We start from the raw sequence: 21,649 nt of genomic DNA on the forward strand, positions 1-21,649 counted from the left end.
CGGTATCCGCCATTAGTGTAGTGGGATTTAGACAATTGATGGAGGTATTGTGTTCCCGGTACCAAATCCCATCTAGATTCCACTTCACTAGGCAGGCGATACAGAGAATGTACAGAGACGTCAGAAAAAGTGTCGCCAGTGTCCTAAAAAATGCGGTTGTATCCAGTGTCCACTTAACCACGGACATGTGGAACAGGGCAGATTAAGGACTATATGACTGTGACAGCCCACTGGGTTGACGTATTGCCTCCCGCAGCAACAACAGCAGCAGCGGCACCAGTAGCAGCATCTCGCAAATCCAAACTCGTTTCTAGGCAGGCTACGCTGTGTATCACCACTTTCTGTAAGAGGCACACCGCTGACAACCTCTTACGGAAACTGAGGGACATCATCGCAGAATGGCTTACTCCACTTAGACTCTCCTGGGGATTTGTGATATCGGACAACGCCACCTATATTGTGCGTACATTACAACTGGGCAAATTCCAGCACGTCCCATGTTTTGCACATACAATTAATTTGGTGGTGCAGAATTTTTTGAAAAATAACAGGGGTGTAAAGGAGATGCTGTCGGTGGCCTGAAAAATTGTGGGCCACTTTCGACATTCTGCCAAACATCGAACAAAACTGGCCCAAATTGACTTTTAGTAAATACACCCCGAAGTTCTGTTGTGCTTCTTGTGCAACTTTGTGTTAAAATCTAATTCCTATGAAGTTAAAGTTGCAGCCCAGTATATATATATATATATATATATATATATACACATAATAAGGTTGAGTATCCAGTATCCAAATATTCTGAAATACGGATTTTTTTGAGTGAGAGTGAGATAGTGAAACCTTTTGTTTCTGATGGCTCAATGTACACAAACCTTGTACATAAAGTTATTAAAAATATTGTATTAAATGACCTTCAGGCTGTGTGTATAAGGTATATATGAAACATAAATTAATTGTGTGAATGTACACACACGTTGTTTAATGCACAAAGTTATTACAAATATTGGCTAAAATGACCTTCAGGCTGTGTGTATAAGGTGTACATGAAACATAAATGCATTTTGTGCTTAGATTTAGGTCCCATCCCCACAATATATCATTATGGTATGCAGTTATTCTGAAATACGGAAAAATCCGATATCCAAAACACTTCTGGTCCCAAGCATTTTGGATAAGGGATACTCAACCTGTATATATATTCACTATACTACACCTCACGGAGCGTATTAATCACGCCAGGCGTCTCACACCGTATGGTGTACTGAGGCTTGGTGTATCTGTACATGATTCCAGGTTCTCCTGTAATTCCCTGAGCTCCCTACACTCCAACCAATGTAACACACTGTGGGCTTGTTCACACATATCTGCTAGGAAATCGGTAAAACGTGTTATAACTAATGCTACAACTGTTTTATTGATGCATCCTAACGAATTCCCCTGGCATTATATGTTTTTTCCCAATACAAACTATTGCCCTAGAAGCATGCTTAATGTATGACAATTAGATCATACATTTTAAAATATTAAACACGGCATTAAAGTTTTAGAATGAAGTAGTGGTAAGAAATTAACACATAAGAGACTATTAATACGGTACATATAAATCAGTTTTCAGACATTAATGGATGAAACACACACTAACAGCAGATAGTTGTGAATGAGCTCTGAAGAAGAGTAGGACAGCTGCTGACTAGGAGAGCTGGCAAGCCCTAGAGGGTATGCGTCGTTGGGTCGACACACATTAGGTCAACATGCATTGGATCGACCACTAAAGGTCGACATGCACTAGGTCGACAGGGTCGTTATGTCAACATGTGCAAGGTCAACAGGTCAAAAGGTCGACATGGGTTTTTTGACTGTTTTTGGTGTCATTTTCTTCAAACAGTGACGGGGAACCCCAATTAGTGCACTGCGTCCCCTCGCATGGCTCACTTGCTACCGCTGCGCTCGGCACAGATTACCGTTCCCATTAGTAGTCCGCGTGGATCGTAAAGTATGAAAGGTCAAAAAATTTTAAAAAAATTGTGAAAAAACTCATGTCGACCTTTTGACCTGTCGACCTTGCACATGTCGACCTAATGAACCTGTCGACCTAGTGCATGTCGACCTTTAGTGGTTGGCCCAATGCATGTCGACCTAATGACCGCAACCCGCCCTAGCTGACTGTGCTGTGTGGAAGTGCTTTGGTCAGGGTAGCACGAAGCAGCGTCCATCACATACTGTATACAGTTATGCAGCATTACCTTATATTGCTTTTTGGAAGTACACAGCATCAGCCCTTTATAAAATAAAGAGACTGATTAATTACTACGACAAACTCTGTATTTCTAGTTTTTCTACTTACTATACACCAATTTCTGCAAATGCAGACTGGACCATAAATAAGTTATTTCCAACATTAGTACAGATGTGTCCACATACATTATTGCTGCAGTCACGCCAAAAAGCACCACTCAACGCTCCAGGTTTCGTGCGGCTCTGCTAGTGCTGGACGACATTTTCCCATCTTTTTACCAGAAAATACATCTCAGTTGCAATGTGGTGTCCTAGGATACACCAGGACACTGCTAAATAATTTGATATGTAACACTTGAATATCTGAGTGTGACTGAGCCTGAATCTGCATATGGAGTGCTGCGATGAATCTGCATATGGAGTGCTGCGATGAATCTGCATATGGAGTGCTGCGATGAATCTGCATATGGAGTGCTGCGATGAATCTGCATATGGAATGCTGCAATTAATTTGTATATGGAATGCTGCGATGAATCTGCATATGGAGTGTTGCGATGAATCTGCATATGGAGTGCTGCAATGAATCTGCATATAGAGTGCTGCAATTAATTTGTATATGGAGTGCTGCGATGAATCTGCATATGAAGTGGTGCGATGAATCTGCATATTGAGTGCTACAACGAATCTGCCTATGGAGTGCTGCGATGAACTTGCATATGGAGTGCTGCGATGAATCTGTATATGAAGTGCTGCAATGCAGCAGCCACGTTTTTTTATTTCTTCACATCAAGTTATATTGAGCTATGTATATAGACAGATATACAAGTGTTGTATATCAAATTAATCAGCACAGCCTCCAGTTGCGTCCTAGACGCATTGCATTGTGACCTGGGGCCTGATTTAGAGATGGACAAAAATGCAAAGCATTCGATTACAAGGACGAACAAGCAGGAGATGCCTCTTGCATGTAGCTGCGATCCCAGCACTGCAACCAACATCGCAAGCTGGGATCCAACATTACGAACATCGGTTCCATGCAGAGGCCAGCTGAGTAAGCTCCAGCTTTTGGTAGCAGGTGATGGCTGATGGAAGCAGGTGCTGTGAGGCCAGGAAGTCTGCGTGACATCCCCTCTCAGAAAACAGGGGCGACACGCCCTCTATTTCTGGGAGTGCAGGCCTCCCCCGTCCCCTCCCCACCTCCTCAAGGCCCCTCCCTGTCAAACAGGCATCGGCAGAGGGGAACTGCGGGTGACATTGCATGCACATGGGCAGAACGGACCTTGCGCAGCGGGAATCTGCGTGAGACGCAATATGAATCAGGCCCTAAGACCTGGTGGCTCACTGGTGCTACATGCCTCGCGTCACATGGCATATTGAGGCTGGATGTATGAAAACACATCTGCATGGGCGTACTGTCTGTGGCTGAGACATTGCTGTAAATCTGTATCATTGCCTTTTAAATTACATCCATAAACTCTGTTGGTTGATCCCTTCTCATCTTGGCGCTTATGTAGAGTTAGAATTAATGCCGGTTTTATATGCGCAAAATCTGCATTTTCTTGCTGTGCATACGTCTGGGTGCAGAATATTTTCTTTTACACTCAGAACTCCTTACGACTGGAGGCGCCAAATGCTGGGCACGGGGGCAGGCACGCATTTAGCCTAGAGCAGTAAGGACGTGTTCAGGTAATAGTCCTGGCTGCAGATGGAGATATACCTGTCAGGCAAATCTCTTCCGGGAGATGGGGGCTGGTGGAATGATGATGATAATGATAATTAGCAGCACTAGCTATCTGCCTCTGATTGGCTCACTGCAGATGGCGACTTCCAGCTGATGGTATTTAACCTTTGTGTGGCTGACGTACTAAATTCAGTTGTGTCTGTCTGATTGCATCATTAAATTAATATTTCAGATATTTCAATTTAATTGAATTGAAATTTAATTTATATTTAATTATATTTTATATGGTAAATTTGACTTTGCATATATTAATAACTGTCAAAACACTTTACCCTGTTGAGAATATGACACTGAACAACATTATTATGTTACTAGTAAAAGGAGCTGGCGTATGCAGTGTGCACACTGCACCAAGTGCCACCCCACTCTGTCCCACCCTCTCTCTGAATACTGCCCCGTTCCACCCACTGCTTTGTCCCATTCCACTCCCTCTCTGATCACTGCTCTGTCCCACCCCATTCCCTCTCTGATCACTGCTCTGTCCCGCTCTGCCCCCCATCACTGCTCTGTCCCACCCGACTCCCTCTCTAATCACTGCTCTGTCCCACCCCAGTCGCTCTTTGACCACTGCTCTGTCCCACCCCACTCGCTCTCTGATCACTGCCCTGTCCCACCCCACTCGCTCTCTGATCACTGCCCTGTCCCACCCCACTGACTCTCTGATCACTGCCCTGCCCCACCCCACTCCCTCTCTGATCACTGCCCTGTCCCACCCCACTCACTCTCTGCCCACTCACTCTCTGATCACTGCCCTGTCCCACCCCACTCCCTCTCTGATCACTGCCCTGTCCCACCCCACTCACTCTCTGATCACTGCCCTGTCCCACCCCACTCCCTCTCTGATCACTGCTCTGCCTCACCCAACTCCCTAAATCTAAATTGCAGTGTAAAAGTAAAGCAGCCAGTATTTACCCTGCACAGATGGCAATCTAGAGGGAAGTCCAGGAACATAGCAAAGTGTCCCTTCTGGAAAGGGTCATGTTGGGAGTTATGTAAATAGGTCCAGCTCCACGTGAGCCCCTTTTTTTTAAGCTAGTCACCTGTAAGGATGTCCAGTTTACCCAAATATTATAATACTACGAATAAAATCACACAGAGAAAATCTGCTGTTCAGCTGAATTGTAAATAGTTCACAATCAATATAAATGTTATTATTACACAAGATAGACAGTAAGTGCAACTTCCATACACCTTTCAGCCTACAGGCTTTCCTGTTCACCTGTGTCAGCATACTTTGCATATTACTGTTACCTAATGAAACATAACACTTACTTTTATTCATATAACAATATAAATATATTTTTATTAAACGTACTAAATCACGTCTTTATCATTGCAAAATCCATTACTGCAGCAATAAAGCCACTGTAACATGTAAGCTCTCAGCATGCCATAGCGGTAGAATTATATTAATGCTATATTTATATATAAAATAATTACTGTAAAACCTCTGTTTGCTGTATTAATGTACACACTTAAGTGTAGAAGTCTCTTGTTATTGTTCCTGCATAATTTACCAGCCCTAATACAGCACGGTACCATGTATATCTAAGGAAAACACTAAGGGGGTAATTCAGACCTGGTCGTTCGTTAGCGTTTTTTACGGTGCTGCGATCAGGTCAGAACTGCGCATGCGTATGCACCACAATGCACAGGCGCATCGCACAGGTACAAAGCGGATCGTTGTTGTGCGATGGGTTTTCCGAAGAATCCATTCGCACAGCCGATCGCAAGGAAATTGACATGAAGAAGGCGTTTGTGGGTGTCAGCTGACCGTTTTCAGGGAGTGGTTGGAAAAACACAGTCGTGTCCAAGCGTTTGCAGGGCGGGTGTCTGACATCAATTCTGGCCCTGGACAGGCTGAAGTGATCGCAGCGGCTGAGTAAGTCCTGGGCAACTCAGAAACTGCACAAAGTTTTTCGTACCGCTCGGCTGCACATGCGATTGCACGCTTGCACAGCTAAAATACACTCCCCGGTGGGCGGCGACTATGTGAAGGCTGGACTGAAAAAACACTAGCGAGCGATCAGGTCTGAATGACCCATAAGATCTCAGACTACATCGCAGCTGTAAGAGAAAATAGGGTCTAGAACTGAAACTGCCTTGTGAACTGAACATGCGCATCTTAAGCTGGGAACAGTGTGTACCTGTTATGTCGCTGATGATGTGCACTCCCAGGCGTCTTCAGCGACATCCTCTGTCAGCTCTGCATGCAGGGCCAACGGAAGACATCGCTAGCGAGGGCCACACTGCCAAATGCAGCATGGCCCCCCTGCGGGTCCCGTCGCCCGTGATGCCACTGGGTACACACATGGTGTAGTGTGTACCCAGCATTAAAGTACTTACAGATGTTTCCTCATCCACTTACTGTATACTTTCCCATGCTTGAGTACTTTTTCCTGAACTTTGCACCTTAATTCGCTAGTAGTGAACTAAGGGCCTAATTTTCCCTAATAGGCGAAACCATGGGGGTCATTCTGAGTTGATCGCTCGCTAGCTGTTTTTAGCAGCCGTGCAAACGCTATGCTGCCTCCCACTGGGAGTGTATTTTAGCTTAGCAGAAGTGCGAACGAAAGGATCGCACAGCGGCTACAAAATACTTTTGTGCAGTTTCAGAGTAGCTTCAGACCTACTCAGCGCTTGTGATCACTTCAGACTGTTCATTTCCTGTTTTGACGTCACGAACACGCCCTGCGTTCGCCCAGCCACGCCTGCGTTTTTCCAGACACACCTGCGTTTTTCCGAACACTCCCTGAAAACGGTCAGTTGACACCCAGAAACGCCCTCTTCCTGTCAATCACTCTGCGGCCAGCAGTGCGACTGAAAAGCTTCGCTAGACCTTGTGTGAAACTACATTGGCCGTTGTGAAAGCACGTCGTGCGTGCGCATTGTGCCGCATACGCATGCGCAGAAGTGCCTTTTTTTGCATCATCGCTGCACAGCGATCATTTTCAGCTAGCGATCAACTCGGAATGACCCCCCATGTGCGCTGCAGGAGGGGCAGATGTAACATGTGCAGAGAGAGTTAGATTTGGGTGGGGTGTGTTCAAACTGAAATCTAAATTGCAGTGTAAAAATAAAGCAGCCAGTATTTACCCTGCACAGAAACAACATAACCCACCTAAATCTAACTCTCTCTGCACATGTTACATCTGCCCCTCCCCCCCCCCCCCCCCCTTGCAGTGTGCATGGTTTTGCCCAACTGCTAACAAATTTGCTGCTGCGATCAGATCTGAATTAGGCCCTAAGATACATTTTCAGTAAAAAAAATCACCTGAAAATAGCAGTTACGCGGGACCTGGCGCGCAGAGAGGGGCTGACTAAAGCGAATGCCAACACGTTGCCTGACAACATTTTAACAATTACTGACATCATATGATGTCAACATTATGATTGTCAACATTGTCATCACACTAAAGTCAGCGGCAGAGATTATCTTGTATTGTACAGATGTAGCACCGCTAATCGTTGCCGCGATGTGTGCACATGTCTACACGTATTGTGGCAACAACTAAGGGGGTAATTCAGACCCGATCGCTGCTGTGTGTTTTCGCACAGTGGACGGTCAGGCACAAACTGCGCATGCGTATGCACCGCAAAGCGCATGCGCGTCGCACGGGTACAAAGCGGATTGCCCCTAAACGTTGGGTTTGTGCGATGGATCCATTCGCACGGGCGATCGCAAGGAGACTAACAGGAAGAAGGCGTTTGTGGGTGTCAACTGACCATTTTCAGGGAGTGTCTGGAAAAACGCATGCGTTTGCTGGGCGGGTGTCTGACGTCAATTCCGCTCCCGGACAGGCTGAAGTGATAGCAGCGGCTGAGTAAGTCCTGGGCTGTGTAGAAACTGCACAATGGGGGTCCTTCTGAGTTGATCGCTCGCTAACTGCTTTTAGCAGCCGTGCAAACGAATTGTCGCCGCCCACCGGGGAGTGTATTTTCGCTTTGCAGAAGTGCGAACGCTTGTGCAGCACAGCGCCTGCAAAATCTTTTTGTGCAAAACAAGACCAGCCCTGTAGTTACTTTTCGTGTGCATTGATCCTAACGACGGAGGGACGGCTTTTGACGTCACACACCCGCCCAGCGTTGGCCCAGCCACGCCTGCGTTTTTCCAGACACGCCTGCATTTTTCTAAGCACTCCCTGAAAATGGTCAGTTGCCACCCAGAAACGCCCACTTCATGTCAATCTTCCTGCGTTGTGCCGTGCGACTGGAATCTTCGTTAGACTCTGTGCAAACCCACAATGCTCATTGTACCCGTACGACGCGCCTGCGCATTGCGGTGCATACACATGCGCAGAAATGCCGATTTTTAGCTTGATCGCTGCGCTGGGAACAACGGCAGCTAGCGATGAACTCAGAATTACCCCCAATATCTGTACAGCTCTGCTACACATGCGTTCGCACACTTGCACAGCTAAAATACCCTCCCCCTGTAGGCAGTGCAAAAATCGCTTGCTAGCGATCAAGTCTGAATTAGGCCCTAAGTGGGCCCGGCTGCAACTATTAGTAAAATGTAAAGTCAATGGGCCGCAGGTGTGAATATACGCAGGCGGCTGTGTACATGTGCACGCACCCTGCAAAAAAAAAATAAAAAATAGTCACAGGTGCGAATAGCCTCAGCTAAAATGAGTTATATCTTTGTAACCACTTGGGAAGTTCCCGTTTACCTCCTTGGCTGTGGACTTTAGATGCTGTGGCGCCAGTCATTTCTGCTCTGACTCTATTTAATAGCCAGTATGATGTAGAGAGGACCCTGCACAGATGTGATTCATCACAAGAAAAATTTCATTGCAACGTCTGTTCAGAAATAACAAATGACTTCAGAATGTTGAGTAGCTTTTCTGTATGACAGATGATGGGGGGGGGGGATAAATGCTGGAATTCTAATTGCACGTCTGCAGATCAATGATTGTGCTTTTAGCAATACTCATCTGCTCTCATGTCCCTCAATCATACGCAAGGAATGCTGAAGGCTGCATATATAATACACAAGAGTATCAAACACAGTCCTCTGAGTTACAGCACTGCTGTACACAAGATGGGGAAAATGTTTGTTTAATATTTTCTTTTTCATTTCACAATTTCAATAAAATAAACAAAATGTGCCGTGGTTCCCCTACTGTCCTCAGCATGGCGTGTGGTGAATAACGCCCCTTCACAATGAACTGAGGGACAAATTCAGCATGCCCTGTGAAGTGTGCGCATGTGCATAAGCCGCACTACACGTGCGCACACTGAGATGCGACAGCATCTCACATCTGCGTTGGGGCACAATCCAGACAACGCAGGCGTGTTCGGACCATTTGCGGGGCGAGCCGCGGCGGCTGCGTGAGGTCACACGCAGCCGCTGCGACCCGAAACATGGCGTGTAGCCTTCTGCCTTTGCAGCTAGGATGTGTAGGCAGAGGGCTACCCTAAACATGCGAAAGTATCGCCGCCGTGCGATGCCTTTGCATGTCTGCGGGGGAGGGGGGCTGGATCCGGCATGTGAGGAGGACTTGCAATTTTTCACACATCTACGATTAATGCTGAATTAGGCCCTGAGAACCCCGGTTATTGCTGGGGCAAGCCGGTGCGACCCAGTCATCTGTGAAAGGGTCGACCCGTGTCGTGCATCCCGGGTCCACTACCCGGGTCACAACTCACAACCAGGGTTATTCCCTGGCTCACCTGCAGTGTGACAGGTCATACCTAAAAGGCTGCTGATTGACGGGCTCAGGAGCACTTCTAGATAAAGTAATCTCCAAGCGTCTTGAGTGAACAGTGACAACCTGGGAATAACGCGGCTCCCAGCACTGGTGTGAAAGGGGTTGTATCACTGAAGGTCTGGCTCCGACCCGTTGTTCAGTATCCTGGGTTGGACACGGTTCGGAGGCCGGGCTTCTGTCTGAAAGGCGTACTACTGAATAAAATGCCATGAATAACTGAATAGACGTCGTGCACATGTGCGAGCCATCTATTTAGTGGAGATGGGGACTGGAGGCCTGCTGAGCAGCTTCTGGAAAGCTGAGCACGCCCCAGGGTGATGAAAATGAGGGAGTGACTTGTGGGCACAAAATTCCCCGTAAAGGTAATGGCCCATGTTGCATTCCCCACAATCTGTTTCCAAAAACTGGGAGATATGGGTCCACACACATACTGTGACTATTGTACTAAATAATCAGATGGGAGGTTTTCCTTCAAAGAGACAATTTATTACTGGACTGCATCCAAAATGGCAGCTGTGGAAACGCATAGAAAGCTTAGATGAAATGCTTCACAGATGCTGCACATGACGGATTGCTCAGTAAGCGGCTGAGGCCGGTCAGTTTATTGGGTAAGTGTTGCGGATTTTTGCTGCGGAACTCAGCGCTTGTAACTACGGGTGAATCATCAGACGTGGCAGAAGGAGCATAACTGTTTTGTAATATCACACACGCACATAGGCAGAGGTTAGTAATGGCGTGACACCAGCATCAGAAACTACACAGGGCAAAATGTATGCTGTGATACACCACTTTTACTGCAGGACGGATTTCTTGCACCAAGGATAGGGCTGGTCCAAATGCGCGCTAAGAATGATGATGGTAGTGAAACCAAGCCTGGTTACAAATCAGTATATGGGTGAATTTCTGCATTGAGGGCCTGATTTAGAAATGGACGCAGTAAGCACATCCGCTGGGTCTTTGTATGCAGCGGCTGGGCTTATATATGCAAAAGCCACAGGAGGATCACTAGCGTGAGCATCGGTCATCTGAGTACCCCTCAGGATACCCGGGGAATCACCCTGTGGCACACTGAATACGGATATTGCGGTGGTCAGTGCAGACTAGCAGATCACTTGCGCAGCACTGCTATGTGAGGTATGGCTGAACTCGGTTACAGCAGGTCTGAGCTCTGTGGGAAGGTTCTACCTACGCGCTCTCCATGCCTGTATAGCCTTCTGTTGTTGGCATTTGTTGCTGAAAAACTGACACCACAGGATACGGCTACTGAGTCTACTGAGCATTAACCATTTCTATTGACAGTGCAGAAAATATATATCAGTAGGTGAAATGAGGTAAGTAGTTTTAGGTATGGAAAAGATAAAACAGCGCTGAAAGACAGCCCACCGTTTCTATCCTTAATGAGGCTTAATAGTTCTTTAATGTCATCTGAACTGACATTTAGATTCTGTAAAACAAGGATGTGATGTGCTCCAACGCAGTTTCCCTACCTGTCCTCTCTGAGACGACAAGAGTTTGCAGCGCTATATTCATCAGTGTATCCTGAACAATCACGACATGTGCTGCTTCCCAGCAATAGACCACTTTAACCACATTATATAAAAGCACTTTTCCTGGTTGTTAGTTTAAACATGAAAATTACCTCAATGCTGCTGTCACTTCTATAGAAATCATCTTCCATTCCAGGCCCTCGTCCGCTCTGTTCTAAGACATCTGGAGAGCTTGTGTTCCTGACAGGAGACTGACCCTGACGTCTCCCGTGAAGCATTGAGCCAGGCACTGAGGAGCGAGGGAAAGAAGTGTCGGGGTCCTCGGGGGCCCTTCCTTCAGGATATGTAATGTCATTTGCTCTGTTATCTGCTGACTGCTCGCGTACATTGCTGTTGTCTGTTTGATATTGGACGTCGGATAGTTTAGATAGATCTTGAAGTCTGTCAGGGAAAATCCACTCATCTGGAAAATAGAATACATGAAAGTGATAATGTGTCACAGGAAAATCATACTGACATAAATAGTAAACGTACATAGTTTACTTTCATAAATGTAAGGTGTGCAGCACATGTAAAAAACAACATGTATGTCTGTGATTGACGTCCAGACTCTGCAGCTGCCAGCGGTGCACTGTGTATAGAGGAGTGAGGGACCTGGTTTAGGGCCTAATTCAGACCTCATCGCAGCAGCAGTTAGATTTGGGTGGGTTATTTTGTTTCTGTGCAGGGTAAATACTGACTGCTTTATGTTTACACTGCAACTTAGATTTAAGTTTGAAGTTTGAACACACCCCACCCAAATCTAACTCTCTGCGATCAGGTCTGAATTAGGCCCTTAGTTACTTTGCAGCTCTCTGTGTACTATACTAGACCCATGGTAGTTTACGTTTATAGCCAATTATTTTATTTTTTATTACAATTTTAAATATTTTTAAATATATTATTATTAATAATAATAATAATAATAATAATAATAATAATAAACAGGGTAAATTGTGGATGACCAGTTACATGGCTCATTCCTGCTTCAGCCTAGGCTTACCCTCTATGAGGTTGTCCTAGCAACATCATTAGTTTATATGACAGGAATGCCACTTTCACATAATTCAAATGCTCCTAGAAGTTCTCATGCTGGTCCAGAAATCAAAGGCTTCATCTTTTCCCAAATGCTTTGCCCCCAAATCATCATATCTTCCTTTAACGCCTCTCTCACTCCCTCCTCCCCCCACCCCACATTTTGTCCTTGCCAGTTCACCCACCAACTGTTTGCCCCCTCCCTATAGAATGTAAGCTCTCTGACAGGTCTTCTCTTCTCCTTGTCTATTGTCATCTTCTCCCATTCACAGGCTCTGACACAACGGGGTAAATTTACTAAGGTGGGAGATTTTTAGAACTGGTGATGTTGCCCATGGCAACCAATCAGATTCTACTTACCATTTATCTAGCTGCTTCTAGCAGATAATAGATATAATCTGATTGGTTGCTATGGGCAACATCACTAGTTCTAAAAATATCCCACCTTAGTAAATTTCCCCCAATGTCCTCCGACGAGCACCCTGCGGCCTGTATTGCTGCCCATAGCATATTAAGGACAATTTGGGCAGTACTCTTCCTCCTAGTACCGGCAGCCAACCCCCCTAGGTGTGACACCATGATGTCGCAGGTTCAGGAGCAGCACAGGATGGCTTAGAGCCCAGCTCCAGCCCTGCCTGTACTTCACTCTCTATCTGGTTTTACTGCAAAGTTTGTATTTATGCTTTGTACTTATTAAATATTTAGCTGTTATGCATTTTATTTACATTGTTAACTGTATTTGTTTTTTTTTTTTTTAAATATGTCTTTGTTTTTTATTTCTACCAAACCATACATATTATATTATATATAATTATATATCACACATAATCTGTGAAGAGAAAAACCAATGCCAATATCAAATTTTCCCAATGAAAAACAAAAAGGGAGGAAAATAAATACTACCTTTTCCATTTTTGTCAAGTTGCGATAGAAAAACACGGTATATTAATGTACTATAAATGTCACAGCTTGATTATCAAAAGGTATATACTGTACTGTAGGAGCAAATCATTGAGAATTAATTAAAAGCCATACTGTTACCTTAACATCCATGGTCGGGGGGGGGGGGGGGGGGGTGACGGCAGCACTGCTGGGGTGTTGGGGTTGCACCGTCTGGACAACAAAGGGCGTGTCTGGACTGCTGTTGGGGCAGGTCGTGACGGCTGCATGACATCACGCGCAGCCGCTGCAGCCACAAACATGGCGGGTAGCCATCTGCCTTTACAGCTAGGCTGCGTAGGCAGAGAGCTACTCGGCAGGTGCGGAAGAATCACCGCCGTGCGATGCTTTTGCATGTCAGGGGGGGGGGGCAGGTCCCAGCATGCGCGGTGGACATGCCCTGTGCTGTGCGTCCCCCCGCATGTCAAAGATTTTGATCGTAAATGTGTATTTTTTCGCACATTTACGATCAGGTCTGAATTAGGCCCCCGTGTTGCTAGTTGTTCCTAAAACATAGCTATCAAAACTCTGTGGTGGAGAGATTGCTCTCAAATGATGTTTAATGCAATCCTTTACTACAGCAAGTTCAAAAACTGGCCAGAAAATAGCAGAGTATGGTGTCAAACGAATACTGGTCCCTAAAACTTCTTCTAGAAGCTTCTGGACTGCTAACCAAAAGGATGCCATTCTTAGGAAATGTCCACCACGCAGGGAGAAAGGCCCCACTTTGAGAGCAATATCTCCAACACAAAGCCAAGGAAGCTGGAAAAACTCTTATGTAAGTTGGAACTAAGGCCCTCATTCCGAGTTGATCGCTCACTAGCTACTTTTTGCAGCCATGCAAACGCATAGTCGCTGTGCTGTTTTAATTCCATCACCAACTCCAGACACACTGCACACTGGACCACCCACTTCCCAGCATCCCCCTGGTCCTAGGGACCATCACTGAAGATTCAGGCCTACACATATTACTAAGGGAGTGTCTACAAATATTAAGCATTCTAATACACTAACATCACATCCTCTTTTCCTTAAAGATAAGCCCTGTATGCTTCAATGCAACAATTAACAACGTCATATTAAGAACATCATCTAACACGTTTCAATGAGTCTCTCAGGTCTGCGTATTTCCCTTTTGGGTCTTTCATACACAGTCTGTGTTTCATCGACCATGTTGGACCTTTCTAGAATCGTGGTTGGTTCACCATTATCAGGATCATCATACATGTCAGATGAAGGGTATTCTTCAGTCATGTTGTCTTCATTATGGTTAGGCTGAGATCTTAAATCCACCCGATTTCTTCTTACTTCCGTTCCACGCTCTGTACGTATAGTATAAGATCTTGGTGCTACTTGTGCTTGCACAATACCTTTCTGCACCCAAATACCTTTCTCGTGATCTCTGAGACGGACTTGGTCACCCGATTTTAGATCAGATAAGCTTTTTGTTAGTCTGTCATGGAACAGTTTCTGTTTCGCCTGTTGACGTTCCTTACTCAGTCTGACCAATGCTGAGTTATGTGTATTAAGCAGTTCATCATGTATCGGGAGATTTGCTCTAATCCTCCTTCCCATCAGCATTTATGCAGGAGAAAGTCTATTTTGTAAAGGTGTACTGCGGTAGATTAAAAGACTTTTGTAGAAATCTTCTTTACCTTCTTGAGCTTTTTTCATGAGACTCTTTACAGTTTTTACTGAACTTTCCACAAACCCATTTGAGCTTTTGTCCACAGCATGAGAAAGTGTATCAGCAATGTGCATGTATTTGCCAGGACAGTACAGCAAGTGTACATCATATTTCTGTAGTCTGATAAGCATTCGTTGAATTCTCATGGGACAGTCATGTAATGATTTAGTCATGATAGCTACCAATGGCTTGTGGTTAGTTTCCACTGTAAATATTTGACCATACACAAATTGATGAAATCACTCACATGCATATGTGATCGCTAGAAGTCCTTTTTCTATCTGAGCATACCTTGTTTCAGCACTTGTCAGTGCTCTTGATGCATAGATTACTGGTTGCCATGTATCCTCATGTTCTTGTAACAGCACTGAGCCTAGGCCAAATTACGAAGCATCTGCTGAAAATCTTATTCTTTTCGCAGGATCAAAGAATTTTAGCACTGGTTGCTCTGTAATGATCTGTTTCAAGTTTTGCCAACTTTCTTCTTGTTCATGTGACCACATCCACTCGTTATCTTTGTCCAACAACCATCTAAGAGAGGCTGTTCATTCAGAGAGTTGAGAAATAAACTTTCCTAAGTAAGTAATCATTCCTAGGAATCTTCTGACGTCGTCTTTGTTGTAAGGACGTTCCATGTTCACTATGGCTGATATTTTCCTTGGGTCTGGTTTTACACCTTGAACCGAGACCACGTCGCCCATAAAGGTAAGTGTATTCACGCCAAATTCACATTTGTCCTTGTTTAGCTTTAGATTCACTTTCTTGACAAGTTCCATTACTTAGAAATACAATAGTATCTCTGTGGAGCGCACTTATTTGGAGTAAATTTTGAAGTTTTCTTAATTGAATAATAAGAGAGGATTGGGTAATAATGAAGAGAGGATGACCCTACACAATTAAACACCCTTTTTTTAAAAAAACCACTTACATTTATTAATAAGACAATATGGTTCAAATTCATATTTACATTAAAAGGAAATGATAATAAGCATTTCTTTTACAGGATAATATTGTTCATTAAAAATACAAAGATTTGTTTCAACTTTTCAAATATGATATAAAGAAATGCTTTAACCCAACGCGTTTCGTCTTATAGCGACTTCTTCAGGGGTGTTTTCTGAATAACCAATCTTTATTTATTTTGAAAAGCTGTATCTTTCCTAAAGAATGTATTCCAAAATTAAACCAATAAAAGTACTAAAAATAATTATAGATTGGATTTGAAAATTTGAAAAATTGAGACTTTAATAGATTAATTTCCACAATTTGGCAACACTTGGTGGGGTTCCCTATTTGAGACCACCTAATAATTTATATTATTCTCCAAAGGGATTATTAATAAATAGCTTATCCAGCTTCTCTTAATTTTCCCGTAGCGATCCTATATGTCTGTGAGCATAGAAATCCAATGGTTGACTGAATGTTATCAGGCCTCTTTTAATTTCCCAGCAGCATGCCTATACGTCTGTGTGCATAGGGATCCAAAAGCAGAACCATTGCCTTACTTGCCTCAATCTAGAATCATGTTCATCCTTTGTAGATCCCCATACAATAATGTCATCCATCATTGATTCAACACCTGGAATATGTTCAAAAATCATGTGTATCTTTTTGTGATATACTTCTGGAGCAGACAATATTCCATATGGTAGTCGAAGAAATCTGTATCGACCTTCTGGTGTATTAAATGTACAAAGCTTTGAGTTGGCCTCATCTAGCTTAATTTGCCAGAATCCTGTAGATGCGTCCAATTTACTGAACCATTTTGCTCCCGCAAATTGCGACATGATTTCATTTCTGGTTGGTAGTTTGAAATGTTCTCGTTCAATAGCTTTGTTTAAATCTCTGGGGTCTAGATATATTCTGAGTTGTCCATTTTTCTTTCAAACAATTACTAAGGAGCTTACCCATTCAGTAGGCTCATCAACTTTCTGTATCACACCCAAGGCTTCCATGCGATTTAACTCTTGTTTCAGTTTTTCTCTCAGCGCAAACAGCACTTTTCTACAGGGGTGTATCACTGAAGAAACTTGCGTGTCTATATTTATTTTATGCTCTCTAGGCAAACAACCTAGACCTTCAAACAAGTCTCTGTATTCTGTAAACATCGATTTGCAGTCATCTTCTACTTGTTATGTCACCATAAAAACTTTCTTTAGCAAGCTTAGTTTCTCACAGGAACTTAATCCTAGAATCGGTTGCACATTTTTATCCACAATCAGTAGAGATGTTTTAAACTGTTGTCCCTTATATTTCAGTGTCACTAAGCATGTACCTTTCACAGGAATTTCCTCCCCAGTGTACCCTGTAACTTTCACTTTGGCTGGATGAATTTTAGGTTTTACTCTAAAAGTCTTATAGTCTTGAAACGATATTAAATTCACCTGTACACCAGTATCAAGCTTAAAGGGAATGACAATCTCGTTCACAGTTAAAGGGACAATCCATTCTTTCTTATCTGCACTGCAAAGTTCAATGCAATCCACAAAGAATTCCTCTGTTTGTTTAATAGCATGCACTTTGGTTTCACTTTTCATTTTACAGCATTTGGCAAAGTGATTAAGTCTACCCCATTTCATGCAGGTTTTACCATAAGCAGGGCACATTTTAGGATTGGGAGCATTTCCACATCTACTACACATTTCCTTGTTAGACTGTGGCTTAGACTGCTTCATTCTTGAGAACGGAGGTTTGCTTGGCTCTGTTTTCTGCACAACATGTACGTGCTGTACATCAGCTTCCTTGTGTAACTTTTTGGCTTGAAATCTAGTTATTTCTGCAGATCTGCACATAGTCACTGACTTTTCTAGTGTTAGGTCTTGCTCTCTCAGCAGTCTCTCTCTGAGTCCATTATCAGGTATTCCACAGACAATACGATCTCTAATCAGTGAATCCTTTAAATCACCAAACTCACAGGTTTTACTGAGTGATTGCAGCTCTGTAACATACTGATCAAATCCATCTACAGACTTCTGATCACATGTGAAAAACTTATATCTTTCATATGTCACATTTTTCCTTGGCACAAAGTAATCTTCAAACTTTTGCATTATAGAAGATAGCACCATATTCTGCCCCTCATCAAACTGAAAACTATTATAAATGTCCAGCACATCCTCTCCTATCACATGGAGGAAAATGGATGCCCTAGTTTTGTCAGCCTCTGTATCAGCTCCACATGCAGCAAGATATATATTAAACCTTTGCCTAAATCTTTTCCAGTTTTCAGACAAGTTACCAGACATCAGCATGCCGGTTGGAGGAGCCAGTTTATCCATGGTTATTCACTGTTTGAAGAGAGGAGCACACGGCAGGCTTTGCAGACACTGAGTATCACAGCCTTACAGACTTCTGCAAGATTCTTTCACACTCTGAGAGCACTAGCAGTCCAAGTTAAACTTCTTCTGACACCATGTTTTGTTCATATGTTTGTAAATCAAGTCATAAGGACACAGAGACATGTGAGTTCACTGCTGTGCTGTTTTTATTCCATCACCAACTCCAGACACACTGCACACTGGACCACCCACTTCCCAGCATCCCCCTGATCCTAGGGACCATCACTGAAGATTCAGGCTTACACAGATTAGTAAGGGAGTGTCTACAAATATTAAGCATTCTAATACACTAACATCACAGTCGCCAACCACGGGGGAGTGTATTTTCACTTTGCAAGTGTGCGATCGCATGTGTAGCCGAGCGGGACGAAAAAGTTTTTTGCAGTTTCAGAGTAGGTCTGAACTTACTCAGCCCTTGAGATCACTTAAGCCTGTCCGGTCCCGGAAATGACGTCAGACGCCTGCCCTGCAAACGCCTGGACACACCTGCATTTTGACTACCACTCCCAGAAAATGGTTAGTTGACACCCATAAACGCCCTCTTTCTGTCAATCTCCATGCGATCACCCGTGCGAATGGATTCGTCGCTAGAAGCATTGCCCAGCAACGATGCTGTTTGTACCCGTATATCGCGCGTGCGCATTGCGGTGTATACACATGCGCAATAGTAACCTGATCACTGCGCTGCGAAAATCGGCAGCGAGCAATCAACTTGGAATGACCCCCTAAGTACCATCTACATTTTAAAAGCAGCCTCCTTAATAGAGGTTGATACAGACAACTTAGGGAGCTTATTTCTAATTTTATTCCAAGAAAACTGCTCTGGGTGGGGAACTAGTTCCCTTTCCTGGTCTTGCTCACATTTCAGTGATGAATCTAATTTAGAAAGACAGAGTAGGTTCTAAAGAGTTGAAATAGAACCTTGCAATAGAGGAGAATAACTAACAACACATCTTTTGAAAAGATTCAAAGGTAAAAACAAATGAGATCTTGGTACTGATTGTAAGAAAGATCTAAAAAATAACCTAGGCCTAGGAACATTGGGGGTCATTCTGAGTTGATCGTAGTTGTGCTAAATCTAGCACAGCTACGATCTTTTTCCCTGACATGCGGGGGGACGCCCAGCACAGGGCTAGTCCACCCCGCACGTCAGTGCCGCCCCCTCCCCCCCGCACAAATACAAAAGCATCGAACAGCGGCGATGCCTTTGTATTTGAGGAGTAACTTCCAGCCAGCGCAGCTCCTGCGGCTGGCCGGGAGTTAATTGTCGCTGCTGCTGGCCACTCCTACGTTGGCCGGACCGCTCCCCCTAAACGGCGGCTTAACGCCGCTGTTCAACCCCCTCCCGCCCAGTGACCGCCTCTGTCTCAGAGGCGATCACTAGGCAACGAAAGCTGCCATGCGCAGTTCAGACCCGATCGCTGCGCTGCGACAAACTGCAGCGAGCGATCGGGTCGGAATGACCCCCATTGTGCTTGTCAATATACTGGAATTATCTCCAGGAAGCACCATCAATAAAAGTAAAGCCAAGCTAGGTACTTCTTTACAGGATGTAGACAAATTAAGGAACAAGCGGGGTGGAAGTCCTGGACATCCTATATATGAGAAATGGGCGAAGGATAGATTATATTTCTTAATGCAAAAAGACCAAATCGACAGTAAATTATCTGGGCTAGTTAGACCGTAAAGGTGCAAAATAGGCCCCAAGAAACAGACCTTAATATCATCTGCTAATATCTGTGTCCAGACTTAGGGCCTTATTCAGAGAAGGACGCAGATCGCTGCATACGCAGACCACAACGGTAGATGTTTACTTAGTCACAGAACATGAAATAAACAAGATGTAGCAACCCCCCCCCAAAAAATAAATAAATATATAAATAAATAAAATGTGTAGACCGCTTCTGTGTTGACCAATGTCATGTCGACCTTATGTACCTGTCGACCTTATCCACTGTCGACCTTTCATCTGTTGACCTTATGTTTCTGAGGACCTTATACATGTTGACCATATGGGTTTGACCTTTTGACTGTCTACCTAGACAGTTTAGATCTTCTGTACACAACCAAACATAGGGCCTAATTCAGACCTGATCGGGGGGGAGGGGGGGTGGGGGGTTAGATTTGGGTGGGTTATATTGTTTCTGTGCAGGGTAAATACTGGCTGCTTTATTTTTACATTGCAATTTAGATATTTCAGTTTTAACACACCACCCAAATCTAGCTCTCTCTGCACATGTTATATCTGCCCCCCCCCTCCCCCTGCAGTGCACATGGTTTTGCCCAAATTTGCTGCTACGATCAGGTCTGAATTAGGCCCATACACATCTAGTTAAGCGCACACAGTGCAAGAGCAACTGTGGTCGTTGTGAAGGCAACTCTGAATCAGCGTTATGGTGTCTAATTATTTTTCTTTTAAAAACTGTAATAAAGTAGATAGAATAACAACCGAAAATACAGCATAGATTTAGGCTCCTATTACACTTCTCCCATCAAAGTGATCTGGAAATGAAGAAATGAGACATTGCCCAGTTATAATTGTACGCACGCTCGCCATTTTTCTAATAATATATGGAAAATAGTGGTCATAGCTATGGGCAAGTCATTTGCATTTCACTGCCAGTTAACATGGTGATAATGTGCGAGTCTGTAGTCTGAAATTATAATTAACACCTGCCTTGCAGTAAGCCCTTTAAGGCTTTTTTCCTTCTTTGATGTAATTTAAGTTGAACATGCTGCATTTATTGTATCGTTCAGCGATACTTCTTGTGGACTTTGACTGAGGAATGGAAATGAACTAAGTGAAGGCTCATGTGATCTGCTCCTGTAATTCTGGAGTCTACTGAAAACTTAAAGAAGTTTTTAAATAGTTTCCCAAGAGACCCATTAGCTCAGGTTTTAATTTGACTTTCAGATTTCTAGCCCTCATGAAGAATGATACGCAAATAAAAAATGCATGAAGATAACTATTTCATAGAGTTCTCCTGACCATGGTTTAACCTAATGTGCTCACTGTAGAAACTGGAATATGCACAGGCGGATTAACCAGGTGCCAGCGATCAGAATATTTAGAAGAACTTTGCACAGTAAAAATAAAGACATACATAGCTATAAATACTGGTAATTGTGAGTGTGATAGACCGTTATGCTTTTAACTCTTGCAGCTGCAGTTTCAGTATATATATATACAGTGTGTGTGTGTATATATATATATATATATATATATATATATATATTTTTTTTTTTTTTTTTTGCTCTGGATGGCGTTCACACGGCACTAAAACTCTCACCGATGCCCTCTTCAACATCTTATCAGCCTACCAGTTTCCCACCTTGCCCCCGTAAATCTACTCTCACCTTGGCTGCCCAACTTATATTCCTCTTGCCATATTGAACCTCTGCATCTCCTCTTCCAATCCCTCCACTTTCTCCCAGTG

At 43.9% G+C, this 21,649-nt stretch overlaps 1 protein-coding gene across 4 annotated transcripts in view; it reads right to left on the reverse strand.

Annotated features, from left to right (window-relative positions):
• Window positions 1–21,649, reverse strand: part of CFAP20DC (CFAP20 domain containing) — an 852,126-nt gene that overhangs the window by 359,246 nt on the left and 471,231 nt on the right. For all 4 annotated transcript variants that reach the window (XM_063940898.1, XM_063940895.1, XM_063940896.1 and 1 more), the window contains one exon: window positions 11,327–11,637. In XM_063940898.1, coding sequence (XP_063796968.1) covers window positions 11,327–11,637 — 311 coding nt within the window. The remainder of the gene's footprint in view (window positions 1–11,326; window positions 11,638–21,649) is intronic.

The sequence above is a fragment of the Pseudophryne corroboree genome, chromosome 9 (genome assembly GCF_028390025.1).
Source record: "Pseudophryne corroboree isolate aPseCor3 chromosome 9, aPseCor3.hap2, whole genome shotgun sequence".
NCBI lineage: Eukaryota > Metazoa > Chordata > Amphibia > Anura > Myobatrachidae > Pseudophryne > Pseudophryne corroboree.